The 25263-nt window shown below is 44.1% G+C and overlaps 1 protein-coding gene across 1 annotated transcript in view; it reads right to left on the reverse strand.

The window, feature by feature from the left end:
• Positions 1–25263, reverse strand: part of ADAMTS9 (ADAM metallopeptidase with thrombospondin type 1 motif 9) — a 934075-nt gene that overhangs the window by 523819 nt on the left and 384993 nt on the right. Inside the window, 2 exon segments of the mRNA XM_078661546.1 lie at positions 14075–14211; positions 14297–14478. Coding sequence (XP_078517672.1) covers positions 14075–14211; positions 14297–14478 — 319 coding nt within the window.

A 25263-nucleotide genomic window follows, 5' to 3' on the forward strand; every position in this document is an offset into this window, starting at 1 on the left:
AATTTTAGACTGATGATGTCAAAATTGTTAAAGATGATGATCAAACATGGAACTGGTTGCCAAGAGTTTTAAATAGCGCATGTACAGTTAGTTCTCCTCTGCTGCATCGTAATTAGCAATGAGCTAAAAATCGTCTCCTGGAATGCTGCAGTTCCAAAAAATATCAAAGAGAAGCTGTTATACTGGAGTTCATTAAAGGGGGACATAATCTGCCTCCAGGAGACCTGGTGTGAATTGGAGCTACATTTGGATGATTATTTCAATTCTGGATTAAAAAGCCAAGCCCTCTAGGAGGGGTTCACGTAAAAGTGTGTGGGGGTGGTGGGGCTGCAGCAATTACAAGTTCAAGTGGAAGTATGTATGACAAAGAGACCCCTACGACCTTTTTCGGCAGTGACATTCATTCATTCCGATGAGGAAGAAAACAAGTTACTTACCTGTAACTACAGTTATCCAGTATTGGTATCTTTCATAGATTCACATGCCTGAATCATTCCCCGTTGTCGAGGCGGGAGTCCCACGGTAAATTATATATATATAGCAGTGCCTAAAAACCATTAGTAGTAGGCTAGAAAAGGATATAGGCCCAACTAGGCCCAAAACTTAGCAGCCTATCTACATCATTATGTAAAAAGAACTGAAAATGTAGCCTCAGCCAATCAGCTAACCTCACCCTCTAGAACCTTCCCAGCCCAGGCAGTTCTCCTCAGATTTTCCCAGCACAAGTGAGAAGTAGTATCCATAATAAGAACTGCCCAGTCGGGGAGGAGGGTGGGTGCATGTGAATCTATGAAAGATACCAATACTGGATAACTGTAGTTACAGGTAAGTAACTTGTTTTCTTATCCAGTATTGGGGTATCTTTCATAGATTCACATGCCTGAATCAGAATAGCAAGCAGTAATAACCATAACTGTCGGTAGAGGAAGGTGGGAGACAATCCAAACCATATATCCCCACACAACCTGGAAGGTACTAGAGCAAGAACATATTTCAGTACATATGCATAATCATGACAATACCTTCATATACCATATATATAGAGCATTAAAACAGTATGTTAGCACAAATGTAACAATAGAAAACAAGAAAACCATAAAAGGCTGACCTCAGTGAAGAAGATGCTGCAACACTGCTTCTCCCACTGACGTATCTTCATGTAGCACCGGCTGCAGGCAATAGTGCTTGGTAAAAGTATGCACACTTTTCCATGTAGCAGCACGGCAGATGTTTTCCAGGGTCACCCCTGCAAATAGGGCTGTAGACGCTGACATCATCCTGGTGGAATGCGCCTTAACCGTTCTTGTCAGGGGCTTGTTCGCTTTCTCATGACAGAAGACAATGACAGAGGAAAGCCATCTGGCAATAGTTGCTTTCGTCACAGCCTGACCACGTGTAGCTTGGCCATAAGCTACAAACAGCTGGGTAGATTTGCGCAAATCTTTTGTCTTTTGTAAATAGAATTTGAGGCATCTTTGGACATCCAAGGAATGCAGCATCCTTTCAGCTGGAGTCTTGGGGTCTGGAAAGAAAGTTTTGAGTTTCACCGGTTGATTGATGTGAAACTGGGTCGGAACTTTGGGAATAAACTTAGGATGAGTTCTAAGTGTCACACAATCTTTTGAGAAATGTAGGAAAGGTTCCGATATAGTGAACGCTTGTATCTCACTTACTCTCCGGGCTGAAGTGAGGGCCAACAAAATAGCCACTTTCCAAGTCAAGAATTTAAGCTCTGATTTATGAATTGGTTCAAAAGGCCTTTTCAGCAATTGAGATAACACAATATTGAGATCCCACTCAGGAGGAGGAGGCCGCACTGGAGGGAAAACTCGAAATAACCCTTTAAGGAACTGTTTAATTAAAGAGGAAGAGCACAAAGATGGTTTGTTGTAACTCTTTCTGAATCTGGATATGGCAGCAAGGTGAACTTTGATAGAAGAAAAAGCGAGACCTGATCTGGCTAGAGACAGCAGATAAGGCAGAATCTTCTCTGGAGGAGCTTGTAGTGGATGGACATCACGCTCTCCGCACCATAAACAGAATCTCTTCCATTTGAAGCGATAGGTTCTGATGGTAGACTGTGCACGAGCCTGAGATAGAACAGCTCTACAGTCTGGAGAAATCTCCAGGTCCTTAAACTCTAGGAAGTCAGGAGCCAGGCGTGCAAGTGCAGCGACTGAGGATCTGGATGAAGTATTTGTCCTTCCTCCCTTGTCAGCATTGAAAGTGTCGGCTTGAGGCGCAGTGGAGGTTGATGGGAGAGTATCAGAAGCTCCTGGAACCAATACTGTCTCGGCCAGCGAGGAGCAATTAGGATTAGAGAGCAACGTTCTCTCTTCATTTTCTGTAGAACCTTTGGGATGAGAGGAATTGGAGGGAAGGCATACGCAAAGATTCCGGTCCACCTCATCAACAGGGCATTTCCTCTCGATCCTTGCTGGTGGAACCTGCTGGCAAAGTATATGCATTTGCTGTTCTGTTGCGTGGCAAACAGGTCCAGCGTTGGTGTGCCCCAGAGCTGGAAAATTGTTTCCACTTGGCTTTGTTCGAGTTCCCACTCGTGACATCCTGTGAACGATCTGCTGAGATCGTCGGCCAGAGAATTCTGAATTCCCTGAACATGTTCCGCTCTGAGGGAAATTTTGTGATGGAGTAACCATTCCCACATTTCTTGCGCTTGAAGAGACAGGGCTAGAGATTTCGTGCCCCCTTGCTTGTTTACATAAAACATGCTGGTGGTGTTGTCCGTGCGCACCAGCACTGCAGAGCCCGCAATTCTTGGCAGGAAGGCTCGCAAGGACAGAAAAATGGCCCTCAACTCGAGGCAGTTGATGTGTTTGTGCTTGTACTGATGGGACCACCGTCCCTGCACTTGAAGATCTTGAAGATGGCCTCCCCAACCCTCCATGGAGGCATCTGTCGTCAGAGTAAATTCCGGTAGGGTCTGAAGAAAAGTGAGCCCCGGAGACAAATTGTTCTTTGCCGCCCACCATAGAAGAGCTTGTTTCATCTTGGGCGTGACCTTGATTCGGTCCTCGAAAGATCCGTCTATCTGCCGCCACTGTCGATGCAATTCCTCTTGTAGAGGCCTCATTCTGAGTCGAGCCAGTGGGACTAGATGGAGTGCAGAGGAACACATCCCTAGCAGGGAAACAAACTGTCGGACCGAAAGAGACTTTTTTGACCGTATTTGACTTGCCAGCTTTGTGATTTTGTCCTGACGAATTTGGGTCAAGAAGGCCTTGCACTGAGAAGTGTCCAGTACTGCTCCTAGGAACGTCAGAATTCGTTTGGGTTGCAGTTGTGATTTTTTGACGTTGAGGGTCAGGCCCAGATTCGAGAACATTGATAGAGCACTTGTGACCGATTGCCTTGTTGAAGTTTTTGTCGGACTCTTTATTAACCAATCGTCGAGGTACGGGAATACTTGGATTCCCTGTGACCTCAACGCAGCTGCAACCGGAACTAGAGTCTTGGTAAAGATTCTCGGTGCAGATTTCAGGCCGAAAGGGAGGACCTTGAATTGAAAATGGACACCAGCCACTGTGAATCTCAGATACTTGCGGTGGTTTGGATGAATGGGAATGTGGAAGTAAGCGTCTTCCATATCCAAAGAAGCCATGAAATCGCCTTCCATGAGGCAATTGAGGACATCCGTGAGCGTCACCATGCGGAAACTCTGCTTTTTCAGATATTTGTTTAAGTTTCGTAGATCCAAAATTGGACGCCACTCTCCTGAAACCTTTTCCACAAGGAAGAAGCGAGAGTAAAACCCCTGATTTTTCTGGGATGTTGGAACTTTTTCTATCGCATTTTTGTGTAGCATCTTCATGGCTTTCATGTATAACAAATGAAGAAGAGGAGGGGAGGGACCCCTGGGCGGTGACGTTGGAGGTTTCTGCAAGAACTCCAGAGTGTGTCCGTGTTTGACTATGTCCAGAACCCACTGATCTGAAGTTATCTTCCGCCACTGTTGATAAAAGGCGGAGATCTTGGCGCCCACGGGGAGGGAAGGAAGGGAGGATGGTGTCCGGCAAAACTCACTGGCGTTTATTTGAATCGCGTCCCTGGTAGTTAGAACGTCGTTTCCCTCCTTGGCGAGAGAAACCCGCTGACGATGACTGTCGATAGGACTGTTGGTAGTACGGCTTATTCTGAGGTTGATACTGGCGGTTTTGCTGATTTTGATAATGTCCTCTGGAAGGAAAACCACGGCCTCTTGCTCCTCTGAAAAAACCTCGCTTATACTGTAGTGTACCAAGCGATTTGGCCGTATCAGTATCCGTTTTGATCGCAAGCAATGCTTCATCTATGTGTTTGCCAAACAATAACTCGCCATCATAGGCCATGTCAAGTATTTTGGTCTGGACTTCAGGTCTGAAAGAAGTCGCCTTGAGCCATCCGTGCCGTCTAAGAACTGCCGCTCCGGCCAATTGTCTAAAGGCTGTATTAGAGACATCGAGGGCGCAGTCGATAATCTCAGAAGCTGCCCGCTCGCCTTCCATGACAACCTTCCTGACCTCTTCAACACGGTCTTCGGGAACCAGGTTGATGAATTCCGACAGATCTGACCACATTTGTCTGTCATAACGTGCTAAAATTGCCAAAGAATTAGCAATCTTAACAGTAGCAGCGGCATTAGTTGAGAACTTCTTCCCAATCGCATCCAACCTCCTGCCCTCTTTGTCTGGAGGTGTTGAAATTGGTGCTGCCGGATTCTTGGATCGTTGTTGAGCCGCTTGTAAAATCACTGAGTCAGGTCGTGGATGACCGATCAAACATGAAGGAGTATCCGGTGGTGCTCGGTACTTCTTGTCGACTCTTGGAAGAACCGCCGGGATGGACGCTGGCGTCTTCATTATATTAATCCCTTCTTTCCAAATGTATTCAATGATAGGGATAGATCTGGATACCCTTCTATACCCTTCTTTGAAATCATGAAGAAAACAGTCAGTCTGCTCAACCGAAACTGTAATTGCAAATCGAGCAGCTGCCCGATGCATGATGTTATGAAAACCTCCTATGTCCTCTGGCGGAGAATCTGAAGGTTGTGGCAAATTAGGAGAAGGCATAGGAATGATGTAATCATTCCATGGTTCCGTAGGCGTAGTATCCGGAAGTTCACCATCCTCACTTTCATCCTCATCTGGAGAGGAGACGTCAACATCATGACCTCCAGTCCCGGGGTCAACATCCTGCCTTGGCGAGTGCGAAGGATGTGGCGGGGAATTTGTCGGCATGTCTACTGGCACAGGATTTGGAGCAGGCAGAGTTGGTGGAAACCTCTGACGATAATCAGCCAGCATGGCCTGCAAATCATGAATTAGAGAAGACGGAAGATGAGTCGTGTCTTCTGCGTGTTGTTGCTCCTGATGATAAGGAGTAGCTAAATTTTCCTGGTAGTAATGAACGTCATCATCATCTTCATCCTCTTGATATTTGATGTGTAACTGGGAAGGGTGATGGGCCACTCCAAAAGGCTCGTCATCATCCCCTTCATCATCAGAATCTGCCTCCACGTAGTTTTCCAAAATATGCGAAGGCAAGAGGGGAGACAAATGAGAGTAACTCTGTCTCTGAAATGATTTCATCTGGAAATGGGTATACTGTACCCTTACTGGAGATGTGGGCAATAAATGCATAGACGGCACATTCAAAGATGCCAGCGCTGCTGTCGACGGTAGAAGTGAAACAGATGTGTGAGTTGCCGGCATTGTCGTTGACGGTATCGTCATCGGTGTTGGAATCGTCGACGAGGACTTTTTTGAAGGCGTCCTAGTAGACGGACCCGTCGACGGACTCTTCGTCGTCGATGGAGCTGAAACATTCGTCGACGGGCTCGTCGTCGACGGACTCGTCGTCGACGGGGTCTTCGTCGACGGACTCGTCGTCGACGGGGTCTTCGTCGACGGACTCGTCGTCGACGGGGTCTTCGTCGACGGACTTGTCGTCGACGGGGTCTTCGTCGACGACGAGCCCGTCGACGAATGTTTGTCGACGGGATCTTTGTCGACGGGATCTTCGTCGACGGGATAGTGGAAACCTTCGTCGACGGGGTAGCCGTCGACGGAAGCGTCGACGGAAGCGATGACGAATGCTTCGTAGATGGTGATTTGGTCGTCGACGGAAGGCTCGTCGACGACGAGCTTTTCTTCGATGATTTTTTCTCAGAAGAAGAAACCATGACGGACATCACAGGAGAAGTAATTGCTGAGGTGGTAACAGTACTTGAAGACGTAGAGGACGTAGAATAGGTGGTGACAGTGAGAGAGGAACCAAAGAGACAGCTTTAGTGCGGACTGTACTCACAGTAGCAGGCTCTGTTGACGCAGCACTCTTCGTGGACTCAGAGGGTTTATGAGAGAGTTTAGGTTTTTTCAGTCTCTCAGGAGAACACCTCTCTTTGGAACTGGCTCTCTTACTTGAGGTAGAGGCTCTGTCCTCATCATCTGTGGCAGACGACTTCAGCCACAACAGAACTCTTGCCTCTCTATCCCTGATGGTCTTAGGAGGGAAGGTTCGACATATCCTGCAATCCTTCACAACATGTGAAGGATGCAAACAATAAATACAATCAGAGTGCTGGTCGTCCACATGTACCCTCTTCTTGAAACAGGAACCACAAGCCTTGAATAGAGCCTTCTTTTCAGACATCTTGAGAGAATAGAAGAAATTTTGAAGAAATTTTGAAGAAAAACTGAGTAGGCACTCAGGGAGACTCCCTTACACACGAAGTGCGGTGAAAATCTGAGGAGAACTGCCTGGGCTGGGAAGGTTCTAGAGGGTGAGGTTAGCTGATTGGCTGAGGCTACATTTTCAGTTCTTTTTACATAATGATGTAGATAGGCTGCTAAGTTTTGGGCCTAGTTGGGCCTATATCCTTTTCTAGCCTACTACTAATGGTTTTTAGGCACTGCTATATATATATAATTTACCGTGGGACACCCGCCTCGACGACGGGGAATGATTCAGGCATGTGAATCTATGAAAGATACCCCAATACTGGATAATTAGGTTATCCCTTTTATTGGTAAACGCCTATATCCCACTGAATACACCCTATGTTCCACTTTTGAATACGGTGTTTGTATTTTTTAAAACATTTTAGATAAGGAGCAGGCACTCCATATTATACTAGTAGATGATTTAAATTGTAAATTCTTCAATTTTGATTTATCTCTATTAGGTGAGGTCAAAAAAGAGGTTGCTTTAAACATCGCCCCTTTTGCCTTTCCGGGCACAAATAAGACTGGATGAGAGAGGAAAGTCTTTAGCTAACCAACTGATATGCAATGATTGTATAATTGCTAATGGGAGATTACCAGTGGATGCCCCGGCACATTATACGCATAAATCCTTGAGGGGGCATTGTAGACTATGCAGTGGTTGACTGCTCCTCATTCTATTTGTTGGGTGGCCTAAAAGTAATTGAGAGGCCCCTTAGTGATCATTGTTTGTTGGTCTTCTCCCTGGGACTAAACGTGCCCCCCCATTTGTTCATGGAGATTTGAAGGGCTCTCCTCTAAATTTGTTAAAAAAAGAGGGGAACCACAGTGGGACTACAGAATGATATTTTCTGCTCTAGTTAGAAAACAATAGATGCAGTACTCACCGGAGAGGAACATCAAGGTGTCCTATTAAAGAGGCGTGGGAGCCGGTTAAAGGCCCATTTAAAAAATGAGGTGAGTGATTGGCTATGGGTTGCATCAAGAGAGGCCACTGTTTGGGGACCGACGAAATCGTTCTGGACCTTGGTAGCAGAAGTGTGTGGGTCTAGAGTTAGATTCTCCCTCTCAACAATAGAGGAGTATGCTTGGGTTCACTTCCATTTCTAATCTTTATACGACAAATGGAGAGGTGAATAGCTTCCCTTTCCCAGGAGTGGACACTTCAACCCACATTTCCCCTTCTTTGAAGGTGATTGAGCTGACTGTTAGACCTGGCACTGTTGGCTTGGGTCTCGTTCCATTCTTTTGCAGTTGCCTCAAGTGTTCTTGCTGGTTATAGATGCTTTGGGCACTGTGCCACTGTTATTCAGTGCCACAGTGCAAGTGCTCCCTATGGTAAATTGATGTATGGATTAGTGATTCCATGATTGGCTGGTTTGGTTTACTTGTCAGACCCTAGTACAGTACACTGAGTGTGCCCAGGGCTTGTAAATCAAATGCTGCTGGTGGGCTTGCAGCACTGGTTGTGCCACCCACAGAAGCAGCCTGTAAACGTGTGTCTCAGGTCTGCCATTGCAGAGCCTATGTGTAGTCTGGTACTGCCATGTTGACTGGGAAAGTGCACCCACTTGCCAGTCCCTAAACCTTCCCTTGTCTGCATATTAGTCACCCCTATGGTGGGCCCAAGGTCAGGGTGCATTGTAGGTAAAAGGTAGGACATGCCCTGGTGTGTGTGGCATGTCCTAATATTGAATTACAGCCATTTTTTTGTTTTTCACGATTGCAAGGCTACCTGTTCCCCAAAGGCCAGAATGGGCAGTTTGATTATAGCATCTTATAATCCTAACTGACTCAGGGAGCTAGTTAGAAATTTGAGTTTAGCATGCCTGAACTCAGAATGGTAAAATACATCTTTTAGTGAAGTTGGTTTTAACATTCTGTGTTTGAAAATACCACTTTTAGAAAGCAGGTATTTTCTTGCCTAAACTGTAAATGTAAATGTAAATGTACAGGAATTTATATAGCGCAAATCACCAAGTGGTTTCTAAGCACTTGCTTAGGGAACCCGTCCTGGTATTCCCCTGTGAGATAACCCTGGCAGGGTATCCGCAAGGTGAAAGCCAGGCATCCCGCCGCGAGGGGCCGTTGTGGAGATTAAGCAAGCTATTGCCCAGAGTCGCAGAGTGTGAACCTGTGAATCGAGTAGGCACCGGAGCGAGAATTGTCGAGTCCATGGACATTTTAGGACTCAAGACCCCGCCGAGCCGGGAATTGAACCCTGGTCCCGGGCTGACCTCTGCTTCCAGGTCTGCCTCCTCTAACCAGTGAGCCACACTTCTCCACAACTGTCCAAGCCTGCCTCTGCTAGGTTGTCTATTCCTTGTCTGGAGTTTGAGTGACAGGGGCTGGGGGATTCCAGGAGACAGGGTGAGTCAGCACAGGGCTAAATAGACCCATCTGCATGTAGAGTGAGGGGAGGGGAGCACCTGGGACCTGAATAGGGCTGTGCCTGCCTTCACAATGCTGGCTCCACCTCCTGTCAGCATCTGATGTCCCAGGCCCACCCTGCCAAAGGAAAAAAGGAGTCTTGTCAACAAAGTGCTTCAAGACTGCACATAACTGGTTTGGACTAGCACGGACACTCTCTGCCTTCAGAGACAGAGGATTTTGGTGTATAAAAGAGGGGACCCAGACCCCAGAACTTTAGATCACATTTTGGGAAACAAGAAGAACCTTTGCTTAGGAGACGAACCTGAGAAATTAAGGAGGAGACTATCCCTAAGCTGAGTGCTGTTTGGGGGATCGGCCTGTAGTGGTTGCCTGACTGCCAAAGAAAGGAGAGAAAGGACTTTGTGCTACTTTCAAATCAACTAGTAAAGGATCTCCAAGGTCTTGAGATAGAGCTTGCCTCCTGCTGAAGTCTCAGGGACAACAGACTTCACCAACCAGCTGGGCTTTCTGAGAGCCTATGTGTCGCTGGGAGATGGAAGCACGACTCAAGACGAAGAGGCATGTCGCTGCCGCAGCCGTTGTCGTCGCATCACCGGAGAAGAGTGTCGCTGTCGCAGCAGACGCTGTTGCATTACCGGAGAAGCATGCCGCTGCTACAGCTGTCGCCATCGCATCACCGGAGAAGAGTGTCGCCACCACAGTGGGTTACTGTGTGTGCTCACAGATGCTTTACACACTGCCTCTGAGATAAGCCTGCCTGCTCGTGCCAAGCTACCAAGGGGGTGAGCAAGGGTTACTTTAGGAGTGTACCACCTTACCCTGACTAGACGCAAGTGTCCCTATTTGGTCAAAGGTACCTATCTCTGCCAACTAGAGACCCCCAAATCTAACACTGACCATTCGTGGAATGCGTGCATCTGCTGCAATAGGTCCAGACGAGGTCCCAATCTATAAAGTTAAACAGGAAGTATCATTTTGGAATAGAATTTTGTTCCTGGTTTTTAAAATCTACTACAAGAACAGAAGAGTGCTTACCTCCTGGACTGGAAGTATTCTAGTCCCCCTATTTAAAAAGGGAGATCATAAGTATCGGGAAATTACAGCCAGATCGTCCTTCTGGATGCGGTGGGTAAAGTTTTTACCTCCTGGACTGGAAGTATTCTAGTCCCCCTATTTAAAAAGGGAGATCATAAGTATCGGGAAATTACAGCCAGATCGTCCTTCTGGATGCGGTGGGTAAAGTTTTTACAAAAATGCTTATTGTCTCTAAGTGAGTGGACTGAAGAAAATACAATTATCCCCCTTGAGCAAACAGGCTTTAGGAAAAAACAGAACTTTTGATGATATTGCTGCCTTACGGTTCATCAATGAGAAATACGTAACAGTTATAGGGGGAGTGAATTAAGCAGCTTTTATTAACTTCTCCACAGCATTTGATAACTTTCTCCACAGCAGTGAACGATCATCTTTATCAGAACTGGGTATGCCAAATACCGTCTTACATTTAAGAATTGCATTCCACTCTTTTACCTGGTGTAGAGGTTTCTTGGGGGTGATCTAGGCCTGTCTAAGGAGATAGGAACCCAAAATGGCCTAAAAACAAGGGTATATTTTAGCAGTTACTCTTTTCTCTATACATCTATGAGCTCCCTGTCCTCCTGACTCAGAGTGAAGGTACTGCCCCCTCTATTGGTGGAAGAGCAGTAACTTGAGATAGTAGTAGTAAAAGTAAAAGATAGTAGTAGTAAAGTCTTATACCTTCTTGGGGAAAATAATGAGCAGTAACCTGAGCGATAAGGCACATGTTGAGAATAATGCGAGCAAAGCACAGTCTTAGCAAGAGTATTGTGTGCAATGTATAGAGCGACGGGCAGAAGACACTTATCCTATCTTCTAGAGGTCTATTGTGCAAACATGCCCGCCTCCCTACTCTATGCATTGGAAACTATTGAAGTAACTAAATGGGGCTTTTTAAACAAAAGAGAGGAGAGAGTATTATGAAACACTACTTCATGTAACTCAGCGGTTTCAGTGGCAGCATTAAGGCAGGAAATTGATCTGAAAAGTGCTTCCACCCAGGGTTTGGTTGGAGTGGTTCGCTGAGTGGCTTGCCTGAAGAGGAGTGATGAAGATACACTGATTTTTTTTTGAAGTAGGAAATTCTGGCAGACAAAAAAGAAAAGTCACTAGTCTATAGAAATTTCTATATGCTGTAGATGAGCTTCGACTAGATCTTAACACAGTTTTCACATTGCCTGTTTTGCAACTAAAAGTTAATTTTAAACAAGCCACGCAATCGTCAAGTTTGGACATGGATAGTGAGGTGTGCTTTTAAAAAAGGGGATTCCAAAATATTACAGATTCAATAGTAGTGAAGAGATCACAACCTTACATGAAATGGAACTTATCACACAGAGTGATACGTTTCTGGATTTTGTTGTGATTAGGTATGCTTCCTTTCAATCCCCTTATGGCAAAATGGTATAGAATCTCATCTGAATGTAATCATTGTCAGAATAGGATGCAAAACTTGAATTACGTCCTCTTTGTCTGTCCGGCACTCCTACTATATTGGTGAAATTCGCTGAAGCCAATTTGCCTGCAGTTGTCTATATGAACGTCCCTGGAAAAGCAGCATGCACTTTATAATCCTCCAATTAAATATTTTGTTACAGAATGTTTAACTTTTTTTTAATGTTTTTTTAAATTCGTATTGATTGTAAATTTTTTAATTCAAGTACGTGCTGTACCATAAAGCACTTTTTGGTATTTCAATGTGTCAAGAAATTGTGTTGTGTTTGATTAAATATAAGATCATGTGTATATTTTATGTGGACCTCCGCAGAGTTCTGTAACATAAATAAAAACTTGAAACTTAAATTGTACACCATTTAAGTTTGGAGGTTTACCATAAGTCTTGTGTAAGATGATCGGCAGGGGTATAACGAGGGAGAACAACAAATGAGCAAACACCCAATACAGCTCAATGCTATTGTGAACTGACACCCTTGCCAGTCATTCCTCGTCATAGCCAACACCGACCACTACCCATGTGCCTGTATGAAGAGCCACTAATAATTTTAATAACCTATTTTGGAACACCCGCTCAACCAGTTTGGATCAAAGAAGGTGACAGTCCACCACATCAAAGCAGAGTAAAAATCTACAAAACAAATATTTACTCTCCCTGCACAAATAGTTTTTTGCACTTTTCATGATAGCAAATAGACAAACATTTCTGAGGACTCTTCAATAAGGGAGATAAATAGTTAGTCACCGGATCTTCAACTTTTCCTTTCTTGAAAATAGATGTGATCAGGTAGCCCTTCCGAGTTGTTAGTATCCTGCCAGTGTTCCTCCTATTGTTATATGTACAGGGGGATCTGCCCAAGTCGTCTGGATTTTCTTATATATAACATTCAAGATTCCATTAAGCCAGGAGGCCTTACTCATCTTTAACTTGCGAGTAACCACCAGAATCTCCTTATTATTTATCAGGGCGCCTCCTCATCCTTGTGTAGAAATGTACACCACACTTTATCAAAACTGTGGATCGATGATGAATTATTTTGTGTGCCAGTGCTTTACTTCAGGCTTTAATGTACTACTAATACGTAAAAGTTGAATTCAAATGTAATGTTAAAATATGTTTTGCTTGTACCCATCTGCACTATCCTAAGTAGGCACACACTTTCGAACATGGATTTGTTTCAAATTTCAAGATTATTATTGTTTTGGCAGAGTTGCGAGCAATTGAAAAAGTAAATTTGACTTAGTGGCTTGATTAAGTTGCATTAGCTACACAATGCATATTTTACGTTCACTTCAAGTGTTTCAACAGTGAAATAGACTTGTGAAGTTTGCCTACTTTTCTAACCCTCCGTGCATATACTGCATATGTGTGCAATGTGAAAACAAGAGGGTAAGAAAAAACTCTAATTTACTTTTTATGTTCATACTATCGGTATTTTCCTTAAGGAAATCATTGTATGGGGTTTCTCGTGCAGCAGGAGGAAGAGGTGTTCCTTTGACAAATGCTTACTGCTTTGATACATAACGGAAATGGTCTGTTGGTAGATCACATACTTTTCTCAAATTGCCATTGGTTTGTGACTGAGCTCTACTTCGCCTAAGCCTTAGCGCCTTGAGACCCTCCGGGTAAGTAGAGCGCTCTATAAATGTCTATGATTGATTGATTGGTTCAGCAGCCTCGTTCACTGTCACACTTAAAGTGGTCACAATTGTGGTGCTGAGATTGTAAACATATTGCCAGGTGTTTTGCAAGTGCAAATCAACAATTTGAAACAACTCTTGGGAAATACTTCGATTCTTAATGCACTGATTGTCCACTCTAACCTCACCAATGCAGTCGGTAGATGAGGGTCTTTCACAGTTACACACACAAACATGTTATCAGACTTTACAAACGTTCGCCTCATAATGCTTTAAAAGTGAAATATGGTGCATCCCGGACAGGCACACATCTGTCTGCCAGCCCGTTTCACTGTCATATAATGAATATATCAGGAGACATCGACGACCTAATGAATTAAAAATGATTAGATGATCTTTGAAAACCTACAGGTCAAACGGGTATAGTCCTTGACTAACGTTTAGAGGGAGTGGGCAGCAGCCTGCCCGCCCTCAGCAAAAATATTTGACATCACGTCCATGTAGTCCAAATGACTGCGGAAGTGCGTTGGGGATTAAACAAACAGCATCTTGGACGCACCTGCCCATTGCTACTTGTTATGCGCAAGACAGTAATAAAGCACTTTGCATCTTGCTATCTTGATGCCAGGGGTATCTATGTGCTGTCAGGGTCACTTACAGGTTAATTGTGGATGCTCTAAAAAATACATAATAACAAAACACAACGGAAAAAAATAAAGACAAAGCTGAACACAGCATCAAACACTGGTGTCATCTTAATAAATCAATAAATGCAGGTTTACCCGACACAGTCCTTGAACGCATATATCGTTTGTGTCTGGGCCGCAAGGAGTGCCATCCACAACTCGGTCCCTGAGCTGATAGTAGGCGGTACTTCCCGCTACTCGACAAAAAAGCTTGCATCTGTCTTTCATTAGAACTGTAATGACAAACACAAGATTGTTACTCCCTCTATTTCTCAACACAGCGATAAACCATGTGCATTCTCGTCCTAAATGACTTACTTCCACTGTACTTGGGAACCCAGCGGACATTTGGAGGTAGACCGTTAATGTTAAAATGCTTCCCATCAAAGTCGGCACACTGCTCTTCTCGGAAGTCTTTCTTTTGCTTGGAGCACGGTTCAGTGTTGCAGGATTTGAATTTCATCCTCCGACCCACGCAATATTTACCACCATTTCTTGGCCTATGTAAATAAAACAATATATTACACCACATGAGGAAAACATCCTTAATGTATTTTTCACTTTTGCATAATATAAAAAGGTTTTGCGAAATAACAGTGTGTTCGTTAATTTGTTTGGATGCCAATTTGTGTTTGGAAGAATCAATAATAGCAACCTGTATACAAAGGTGTTTTGCAAAGTATTTCGCTGCATGTGCATACATAAGTGTCTTAACTATGGGCGAATGTAGAAGAAGGCAATGTGAAACAAGACATTGCCAATGCCAGCCCTTTTAGTTCTTGCACGGTGATAAGGCTTTCTCAAACCCAGTGAAACATAGAGAAGCGGTACCCCATCGGATCCAAGGTACAAGTTTCACACAGGCAGCAGCAGCAGTGCAGAATTTCACACAGGACGCAAGCGGTTGTGTATGTGTGTGGTGGTGTTTGCAGGTCTCTGTGACGTTGCTTGGTTGCATGGGATGGTGTGAGCTGGATGGTGTGTATAAGATGTTGCAAAGGCTTATTGTGTCGTGTGGAAGTATAGAGTTGGTAAAATGGTGTATATGCAGCATAATTTGTGTGCGGTTATGATGTTGAATGAATTGTGTGTGTGTACGAATAGGTAATGCGTGTATATGACAGTGATGTGGGCTGTGCTGGTTGATGTTGGTGCACAGTGCTGTGCAGTGTGCACCACGGTTGGCTCAGTCGAGTACCCTATCCACCACCCAGCATCAGAAGGGTTCCTAATCTGCACCTTCATTTGACAGGAATAAACACCGAGCTCCATATAAACTGGTGTTTGTTTGAGCGTCTCAGTATTCTTCAGCATAACTGTAACTGTATTGGCTCGAGGTCTCAACTCAGGCCTTAGAATAGGGCATAATGAATGGTACACCCTTAGACAGAGAAGTACTGAGCACCATGATGGATGAATGTAGAGCAATATACTAGTTTGGCAGGGAACTTGTAATGAAAGAGACCGAGACAGGAGAACAGCTAAAGAGGTTAGATGTTCCAGAGAGATTAGAGGTTCTAATGAAAAGAGAAGAGAAGTAGAGTGGAGAGGGACACCGATCAGGAGACTGAGGTAGAGCAAGAATGCCATGATTCTGAGGTAGAGCAAGAATGCCATGATTCCGAAGAGACTGTGGGCTTACTTCTGTAATAGTGCTCTACATTTATTAGGCGAGCAAGGTGCAAACACTGGCCAGCTAAATCTGATTCACATACCATACCAAGTTCATAGCCACCACACTGGGCAACATACACATTTGCATGCGACTTTTACAGGCTGATATGTTTGGCAGATGGATTATCCCATCACCAAGAAGATAGATATCCTGTTTTCGTTAATACAAGTGCATTATATCCTATAGTACTTATAATAAGATAGAAAGGATATCTGTCATGCTTGTGACTTAATAACTTGTACGCAAAACTGTGAATCTTGAAGATGGCAGTGCCAAAGGGATATTTGGAAGAGGTGTTAGTTTGGAAGAGAGACATCTCTGCTAGCAAAGAGAACCGTTACTGGGAGGGAAGTTGGTGTAGGCAGATTTGGGGCGGTTTGGCGCCTATTTTACATTTGCTGCAATGCAATTCGGATGAGTACTTCCGTTTTGTTGGTGTTTAGTTGTAGGCAGTTGTTTTTCATCCATTTGGCGACCGCTTCCATGCCTTTTCAAAAGTTGTGTCTGGCGGTGTTGGGTTAGTTGGATAGGGAGAGGATGAGTTGGGTGTCATCTGCGTATGACACAATGTTGAGTCCGTAGGTTCTGATGATGGGTTAGAGCGGAGCCATGTAGACGTTGAAGCGCGTAGGGCTAAGGGAGGACCCCTGGGGACTCCGCAGGTGGTAGGTGTAGGGCCTGAGAGGAAAGGGGTGGGTGGGGGGAATCTGACCCGCTGCGTTCTGCCGGAGAGGAAGGAGCGGATCCAGTCGAGGGCTTGTCTTGGACCCCTGCGTCATGGAGTCTGTGTATTAGGGAGCGGTGAGAGGCTGTGTCGAAGGCCACTGAGAGGTCGAGGAGGATGAGGGCTGGTGTTTCTCCTGTCTTGTAAGGTACGTATGTCGTCTGTTGTGGCAAGGAGAGCGGTTTCCGTGCTGTGGTTTTTTCTAAAGCCGGATTGGTACGAGTCGAGGCGGTTGCGCTCTTCGATGAATGTGGCGAGTTGGCTGTTGATGGCTTTCTCGATGACTTTCGCTGGGAACGGGAGCAGGGAGATGGGTCTGTAGTTTTTGAGGTCGGTGGGGTCAGCCGAGGGTTTCTTCAGGAGGGGGTTGATCTCAGCGTGTTTCCAGTCGTCAGGGAATGAGGCGGTTGCCAGGGAGAGGTTGATGGTGTGGCAGAGCATGGGTGCGATGGTGTCAGCGGCTTGGTTGAAAATGTGGTGGGGGCAGGGGTCCGTGGGGGCCCCGCAGTGGATTGACTTCATCGTCTTCAGTGTGTCTTCGGTGGTGAGGGCTGTCCAGTTGTCGATCGCTGACTTCAGGGTTCAGTGTGTTGGTTGTCTTCGTCAAAGTTTTCGTAGATGCTCTTGATTTTGTGGTGGAAAAAGGTGCTGAGTTTGTCGCAGAGGTCTTGAGAGGAAGGGATGTCGGTGGACTCGCTGGTGGGTTGGGCGAACCCATTGATGATGTTGAAGAGTTCTTTGCTGTTGTGTGCATGAGTGGAGATTCTGTCTTCAATCGCTTTTTTCCTCATTTTTCTGATGACCCTTGGCTAGTGTAAGAGTGCGCCATTCCTACCTAACCCTAAAAAGCTGGGACTTAGAATCTTTTTGCTGATTATTTGTTTGGAGAACTCTTGAGGACCAGCCTATCCACCTAGGGTGCATTGATGGCCGGTCTGACTTTGCTGCATCTCCTGCTTCATTCTTCTCCACAGCAGCAATCTATTTCAGTGGGTCTGACGCTGACTGGCAGCAGATGACATTTAGCTCTCCCCAGTTATAGGCCGCATCTTAGCCCAGCTGTGGAAATCTGACTTCAAGAAAAGAGTCTAAGACCGGCTGTAGAAAGCTTCACCATGCCCTAAGTGTAGCAGCATCTGATCAACATTAACGACTTTCTGGGTGTGAACTTCAGACTTTTCTTGCTTGGAGATCTCAAAAAACAGTGCTTCTAAGCGCAAAGACGTTTTCTAAGCGAGGGTCTTAAGACTCAATTTGGTTTCCTCACTCTAGTGTTTCCTGACGGGCTGGCTGGTTCAAAAAACGAAAGAAGCACTGTCAGCTCCATGCGAAAATAAAGATTTGGCCATATCGCTGGAGTCTCGCATTAGGAATCCATCATTTAGATCCTGACAGCGTAACTACAGGAGTGCTGAAGTAGCAAGATCTAGAGTTGTCATGGCGCCTTTGGCTGGTTTTTTGTTAACCACACTTTGAATCACCTTCAAATGAAAATATCACCCGCGACGAATATTCTTTTTTTATGAACACACTGTGTAATCCCGAGACGAAGAGTGGGAAGTTAGCAGTGAGATTCTTTGAAAAAGATTTCACATACCTAGAGAAAGATTTTCCAGAGGTGCCCCATTCTTCATATCCGGCTCCGAAAACTTCATAATAGAAATAAGCGTAATTGCGCAACTGCAGGAGATATATCTGTAGTTATCGCGGCGTCTTTTGCTGGCTTTTAATCGATCGCGCTTTGAATCACCTTCGAATAGAGGTATCACTCGCTGCGAATATTCGTTTTTAATGAACATAGTGGTTGTGTAATCCCGAGACGAAGAGTGGGAAGTCAGCAGTGAAATCCTTGGGAAAAGATTTCACATACCTACAGAAAGATTTGATTAAGGTGCCTCATTCTTTGGATTCGGCTGTGAAAGCCTGACAATACTAATAAAGCCACTCTAGGCTCAATAAATACCAACTGATTTTTAACAGAAACCACAGGAATCTTTGGAATTTGGGTTTATCCCAGATACAGAGAAAATTTGGCTGCAAAAAATATTGTCCTGATGAAGACACTACGACGTGTCGAAACGCGTTGACAGACAAGACAGACAACAGCCTCACTAATACAATCTGGGACGACAATAGTGTTCCTCGAGTATTATTATTAGAACAAATGTTTTTTTTTAAATAATAATCAGAATTTTTTATTGCATCAAATTATCATGTACATGTGATTTATGTGTTTAATCTTTTTTTATCAATATAATTATAAAATATATTTTTTATATCAGTACAGTCCTTTGTGTTATTGTTTGTGTATAATCTGTTCTTTTGAATAGCCAGTGTTTGTCCTTGTACTTTTGGCCTGGGTTTATACCTTTGCATTAAACCACCTTTAAGCCCCATTGATCACTTCCTGTAATTTCAACTTCACTAAAGGAAAAGCCCAGCTCAAAGTTCCAAGCTTGTAGGGACATATAATCTATAGGACACTTCTGGCTGCTGTACATGTACGTTTGGGCTGCTGACGTATCACTAACAAAACAACTGTTTCCACAAATAAATCCTAATTCTGCTAAACTCTTTTGTTGCAGGGATTCTGCTCATGCACAGAACTAAGCGCAGGAAACCAGGAGCTCGGTGTATTGTGGTGTACCAAAAAAACCACCTTAGTGCCCAGAACCCCTATCCGACTAGCATTAGTGTCTCATTAGTTCTTCGTGCTACAGCGAAGCTACCAATGATTAGACAACCTAGAACATGCAACTTAGGAAACTCTCAGGAATAGTGGGAATCAAGAACAGTTTTTCGTTCTAGCTCTCATACCAGTCCACAATGTGAGAAATCAGTGACACTGTATAGTTTAAAATGTTTATTTTAACTAACGTGCTCTAAGATGCAGTACTTTCGCCAATACTAACAAACAAACGCATAAGAATAATATGATCAGCATTGTTACAATTCCATAAAATACAAAACGGAAAATCATAATATAAATGACAGTGGAAGAACAGCTCCTTGATGTTGGAAAGGTTTTCTCCAAGTGCCTCCTCATGCATGCAATGCAATATTAAAAGTACCCGAGTTTGAGCTTGAGCAGCTGCATTTTCTGTTCTGTCTAATGTGCGTGGGACTAATCAACATGAATTAACAGCATACATTGCTATTCGACCTTGTATGCGCTGTGCAGACAAAGGGTACAGAGCGCCCCTAGATTTGTGAAAAACAGACCGTTCTCATGTGAAAGAGCACAAGCAGGTTATTTACGAGAGCCATGTAGTGTTGTGTGCAAAAGCGGCAAAAGCAGCAAAATGGCGTTTAAGCATATACCCCACTTATGCTAACATAGCAATGTCTGCAGTTGACCCCGTACCCTCACTACACTTTGTAAGTGGGAAACCCCGACTTGATCGTGTACAAGCAGAAAAAATGGACTTGAATATGTTATATGCTTCCACCATTTCACTATAAATCTTGTCAACCCAAGTGGGAACTAGCCAAATGTTAAAACTTCCCTCAACTATTATAGATGAGGAACCAGAGAAGCCTCCTAAAGTAGTCAAATATTTTAAAAACAGCTCCCATTGCGTATTAAGATTAGCCATCATCCTCTGGTTCACATATACGTTCACCACGATTAAAGCATTCATGGCCATGTAACCTTCAAACCAATTTAGGGAGCATGACAAAACCCAATCACAGTTGATCTGTATCTGCCAGGCTTTTTTCACGCATTTCGTGGAAACCACAGTGACGTGGCCCCGGGTCAGACGCCGTGCTCCTACATGGATTGTATCTTTTGAGAAATGCAAAATCCGCTTTCCATTTGGATCACACCAGTTAACCATGTCTCCTGGAAGCAGATAATATGGTTATTATCCTACATCGTATTTAGATCTGCTGACCTCAGGAGATGTTCTACTCCATGCACATTCCAGAACACATTTAAGTTGGCAGGTGAACCCATTACCTAAACGATCTCCCCAAACCATGAGGAATCATTCCCCTTAGAAGAATTTAGACATGCATAGTTATAGCTCAAAAATGGAGACAACCCACCCCTATCTTTTGCACTACAGGGCACTGTGATCTACAAGCTTCCTTAATTGCAGCCAACTAACTGTCTTTGAGGCCTTGAACTCTTTTCTCTAAACACCAAGCTTAATTGTTGGGAAATCATCTCTGCATAATTACTTATAAAAGAGTTAACTGTCATAAGTTTCTCAAATTCCTCTTCTGGGATAAGACATAAGCCAATTCTATTAAGATCAGGCTGAGTATTTAGATTACAATCAGGTGGGAAAAGAAGCCAACTTTAGATACTTCCCACCCTTTCCTTTTTTTCAGGAAAGCCACTTGGTCTACGTCTCTAGACATTATATCCCTTAATGTAGGACAGTTCCCAAGAGCCCTCAACAGATTTGATATGTTCAAGGGATTCCATCAATTTGTTTTTTCCCTACCGTATAAATCAAAGTATAAATGGATACATTTCTGATCCCTCCTCAGAGTTCAAAGAGGGATAGGACTCCTTGGGATAATCATGATTTCTGACCCTTGCCTGCCAATGGGGGTGAGATGTAGAGATGTCACTAATTCTGAACCTTCTGCCCCCTCAGATGTACCAACTATAGGGGCTGAATTTTTCGAGCAACGCTTTAGGTTCTTAACATTTTAAACATTTTTAGGTTGGGGCTACTCAAGCTACACACCTTTTTTTTTCCAAATGAATCTCCTTACAAAACGAAGCCTACGAGGAGCAGGGTTTATGCTTGGTGGCTTTTGAAGCCCTCCCCTTTTATGGCTATCCCCATTGATACTGCAATCACCCACAAATGTTACCCCCTATCCTTTGCTTTCCTGGTGACTTAGCTGTAAATTGTTTCTTCAGCACTATGTGTCTTCTCTGCTTGCAGTGCAGCAAATGCCATTTACTAGCATAGGCATTATAATCTCTAATGACTAACATAGGCAACCTTGGCACATACACAGAAGCACACTCCATCACCTCCCCCTTCTGACCCCACTAACACCTCTCTTTGGTAGAGTTACAGGTCTTATGAAAGATGGCATACAGGAGAATTAACTCCAGTGCAACATCCTTTAGTAGATTCCCCTGAGATCTCAATGCATCATTTGTCACTACCTTTGACTACAGAATGCCATATTATGTTTTTTGCATTAGAATGAGTACATTTAGCATGAGAGAGAGCCCCGTCACTAACAATTCCAAATTAAAAGAAGACACATTCTGATTCAAATAGTATCGTTTTTGGGTAGTTCTCTTCACTGGAGGAAGCTTCCTTCGCCACCATTCTACTAGAAGGATCTAAGTGATTGGGGGGCTAAGGATGGAATGGACACTGGCTATCATCTCCCACCTCAATCCTCCCTCTGTCAGGGACAAGCTCTACCATGGGGTGACAAATCCTTGAAAAGGGATAGTTGTGAAAAACATAGCAAGGAAGAGAGGAGAGACTCCATATTCACTATATTGTCTGATAAATCAAGGCTCTCCAATTCCTGCTCTAAGCACTTCTTTCCATGTATAGCTATTAATGAGGGTGCAGACTCTAATACTGAGTGTGTCAACAACTGAACCGAGGAGTCCAGTAATCTTGAGTTCTTAAAATGTTTCCTCGCAAAGTTCTTTATTGATGAAGTCAGGGATATATGCCGAAGGAGGAGAGCTGGAAACAGTATCTACTAGAGGCTGGGAGACTGAAACGTTAAAACTTGAGCAGTGAACAGACAGTCTTTTGTTAGGATAATTAATATTGCAGGCCAATCCCCTTAGCCCTAGCACCAAATTTTGTTTTCCCCAAGGTCACTTTTGAATTGCCAGGTCTTTTCCTCTGTACAGGCATAATTTTCCCCCTAGCACTCACAAGGCACACTGGGGTCCACAGGTTCAGGTACACGTAGTTTATTCCAGCCGGCAGACTTAACTGCTCAAAATGTGACAAGAATTCAGTCACCTCTGGGCCATACACTTTGAATATACCGGCACAGGACATTAAGGGCCTAAATAGCAATCATAGCTCTAACACCAAAAAGGAGAACACTGACCTCCTCCCAATGACTTGCTAAGATGTTCCAATGCTACTGGCACCTCCACCGTTGAGTCTCCTTAACTTGGCTTTTATTCTCTACCCTTGAGATTCTTTACCTATCCCTTTAGCCTTTGACCTTTGGGCATTATACTGGGCATACTGTAGCCAGAGAGGTTGAGGCCGGAAACACAAAAGATGTCTTCCTGGCTCCACGAGGGCGGCGCAGGACTAATAAAATCCACACCCCTCCAAGGGCCAACTGCAACCAGCTTCTTTCTAGAATGCAGGAAGCCTTTAAGCCTTAGGGGGAAGAAGAAGAAACAGCACATGGCTAGTACCGAGAGTGAATGACGGGAAGGGCAGTGCTGCGGCTTCGATATTCTCCATTTGGAGCCAATGCGGCACGTTCAGCGTTGTCCACGATGTCACTTATGGATCCAGCCACACTGCTAGGCTGAAAAGCTATTGTGTCGGAAGGGCGGAACGAACACGGAGCACTGGGAGATCATGCCATGAGCAGAGCAAGCAGAAACAAGCAGCATGACCAGTGGCATAACGATGTGCGAGTCACATTCAAGAAGAGTAGAAAAATATAGTGAGTGTGTGTGTGGTAAATAAGCCTCGCAGACCACATTAACTTGTACTTCAGTGGTGTCATTTCTTGCCCATTCCACAATGGCTTTAATGGACAGTTAAATTAACCAACTGAGTAAAACCAATTTTACAGTACCTTTTACAGGCAGAACATATGCGCTGTGGCACCAGATAGAAGTGCTGCAGCACACAGAGTCCGTCTACCAGCAAACAGAAGGTTCAGACAAAGGCAAAAAATCCCGGGTCACAGAAAAGATGACTCTGGTACAATTAGCATTCTGGTTAATATATGAGACATTGACATAATTGCCATATCTGAACTACTGACAAAAATTTGTTCCATGAGTTAAAAGGAAAGGTTCTATTCCAGGGGATATCTCATGAAGTCATAAGCATGGAATTTTCATGCCCACATGCTTTGCAAATATGTGTGTATGTACATATATATATATATATATCTATATATATATATACACATATTACCTACTGGCGGTCGCCAGTAGGTATATATAGTTAGGATTTTTTCTCTATGGGATTTTTAAAAATTCTATGTCTAATAACTTTGGCGTTTGTGGACGGAATTGGCTGAAATTTTCAGGAAAATGGCACATTTTGTTTCTGAGCAGCCCTTGAAAATTTGGGGGGGGGTCGTCAAGGGGGGGGGCGAGAAAAAAGGGGGGTCCCAAAACGTGTTTTTAACATTGAGTTTTCCATAGGGCGGTTGGCCTCACTTTTAGCCCGAACGGCTGAATGGATTTGCACGAAACTTGGCAAAATTGTAGGGACTGGTAGCCCGATGTGCCTTTTGTAGGTCTCAATATATGTGCTACAGTGGATTTTGAGAAATTAACGTTTAAAAAAAGATATATATCTGTAACAGCGGACCGGGCAGCGCTCCAGGACGCGTACTTTTCGCGCAACGGAGCTTTGTGAAGCGAAGCTGATTGGTTCTCCGGCGTCTGTAAACATTCCAAACAGTCCGTAGCGGCCGCCATCTTGTCTCTCGGTAGGATCGAGAGAGAAGAGGAGGCCAAAGCGAAGGGGCAAATGACCATAAGGGGGCATAGTAGATCCTCGCTGACCCCCTAGGTTTGATGTGGAGGTTTTAAAAGGGCCCCGCGGGGCAAAAAAAAAAAATAATAATAATAATCGAACGGCTGAATGGATTTGCACGAAACTTGGTAAAATATTAGGGACTGGTAGCCCGATGTGCCTTTGCTAGGTCTCAATATATGTGCTCCAGTGGATTTTGAGAAATTAACGTTAAAAAAAAGATATATATCTGTAATAGCGCTCCGCTTCGTGTACTTTTCACGTTACGGAGGTTTGCGAAGCTGATTGGTTCTTCGGCGTCTGTAAACATTCCAAACAGTCCGTAGCGGCCGCCATCTTGTCTCTCGGTAGGATCGAGAGACAAGAGGAGGCCAAAGCGAAGGGGCAAATGACCATAAGGGGGCATAGTAGATCGTCCCTGACCCCCTAGGTTTGATGTGGAGGCTTTGAAAGGGTCTCGCAGGGCAAAAAAAAAATATACCGTTTTTTTAGTTTTTTTGCGTGGAGTGCGCCCGGTTCGCGAACCGGGAAGCGTTCTGGGGAGCGTACTTTCTTGAAAATTAGTGAAAAAAGTTAGAGTAAAATAATAATTGTGAGTGATCAGATGTAGGGTAGCTCTGAGAAGAGCTTTTGGGTTTATGGTACATTTAGGTACTTATAAGTAGGTACCAATGCACAGTCTTAAATTCAGAGTGAAAATTCTGTTGCCCTCATCTGAGAAGTGAACTCCATCTCCTCTGTAGATAACTTGCATGTAGTAACGCAAGTTATTGTTGTACAGGGAGCCCATTCCATGGTCTCTCATGTAAGCTGAAACACATTTGTTTACATGCTTCCTCGATTTCTCAATTTGTGGACAAAATTGGTTCGACCACCTCCATTTTTGTCTTTGGCATATATTTGAATATACCAAGGCAGTCTGAGGAAAAAGTGCCATCAATTGCTCAAAGGTGTCCTTTAAAAGCATTTCCAGACCTACCCCAGTCAAAGTGCCCAAATCATTACCTCCACAGTGCACAATTAACAGGTCAGGTTTTGGCAAATGCATAAAGGTTTTCACCAATGGTATCAATTGGTGACATTTTAATCCTCTGTGGCCAAACCACTTAATTTCCACATCTTGTAAATTGAGGTTAGGTAAATTCCTGTTTTCAGCGTACCTTTGAGCCCAATAGATATAACTATGTCCAACAAT

This window comes from Lissotriton helveticus, chromosome 9, assembly GCF_964261635.1.
Source record: "Lissotriton helveticus chromosome 9, aLisHel1.1, whole genome shotgun sequence".
Lineage (NCBI taxonomy): Eukaryota > Metazoa > Chordata > Amphibia > Caudata > Salamandridae > Lissotriton > Lissotriton helveticus.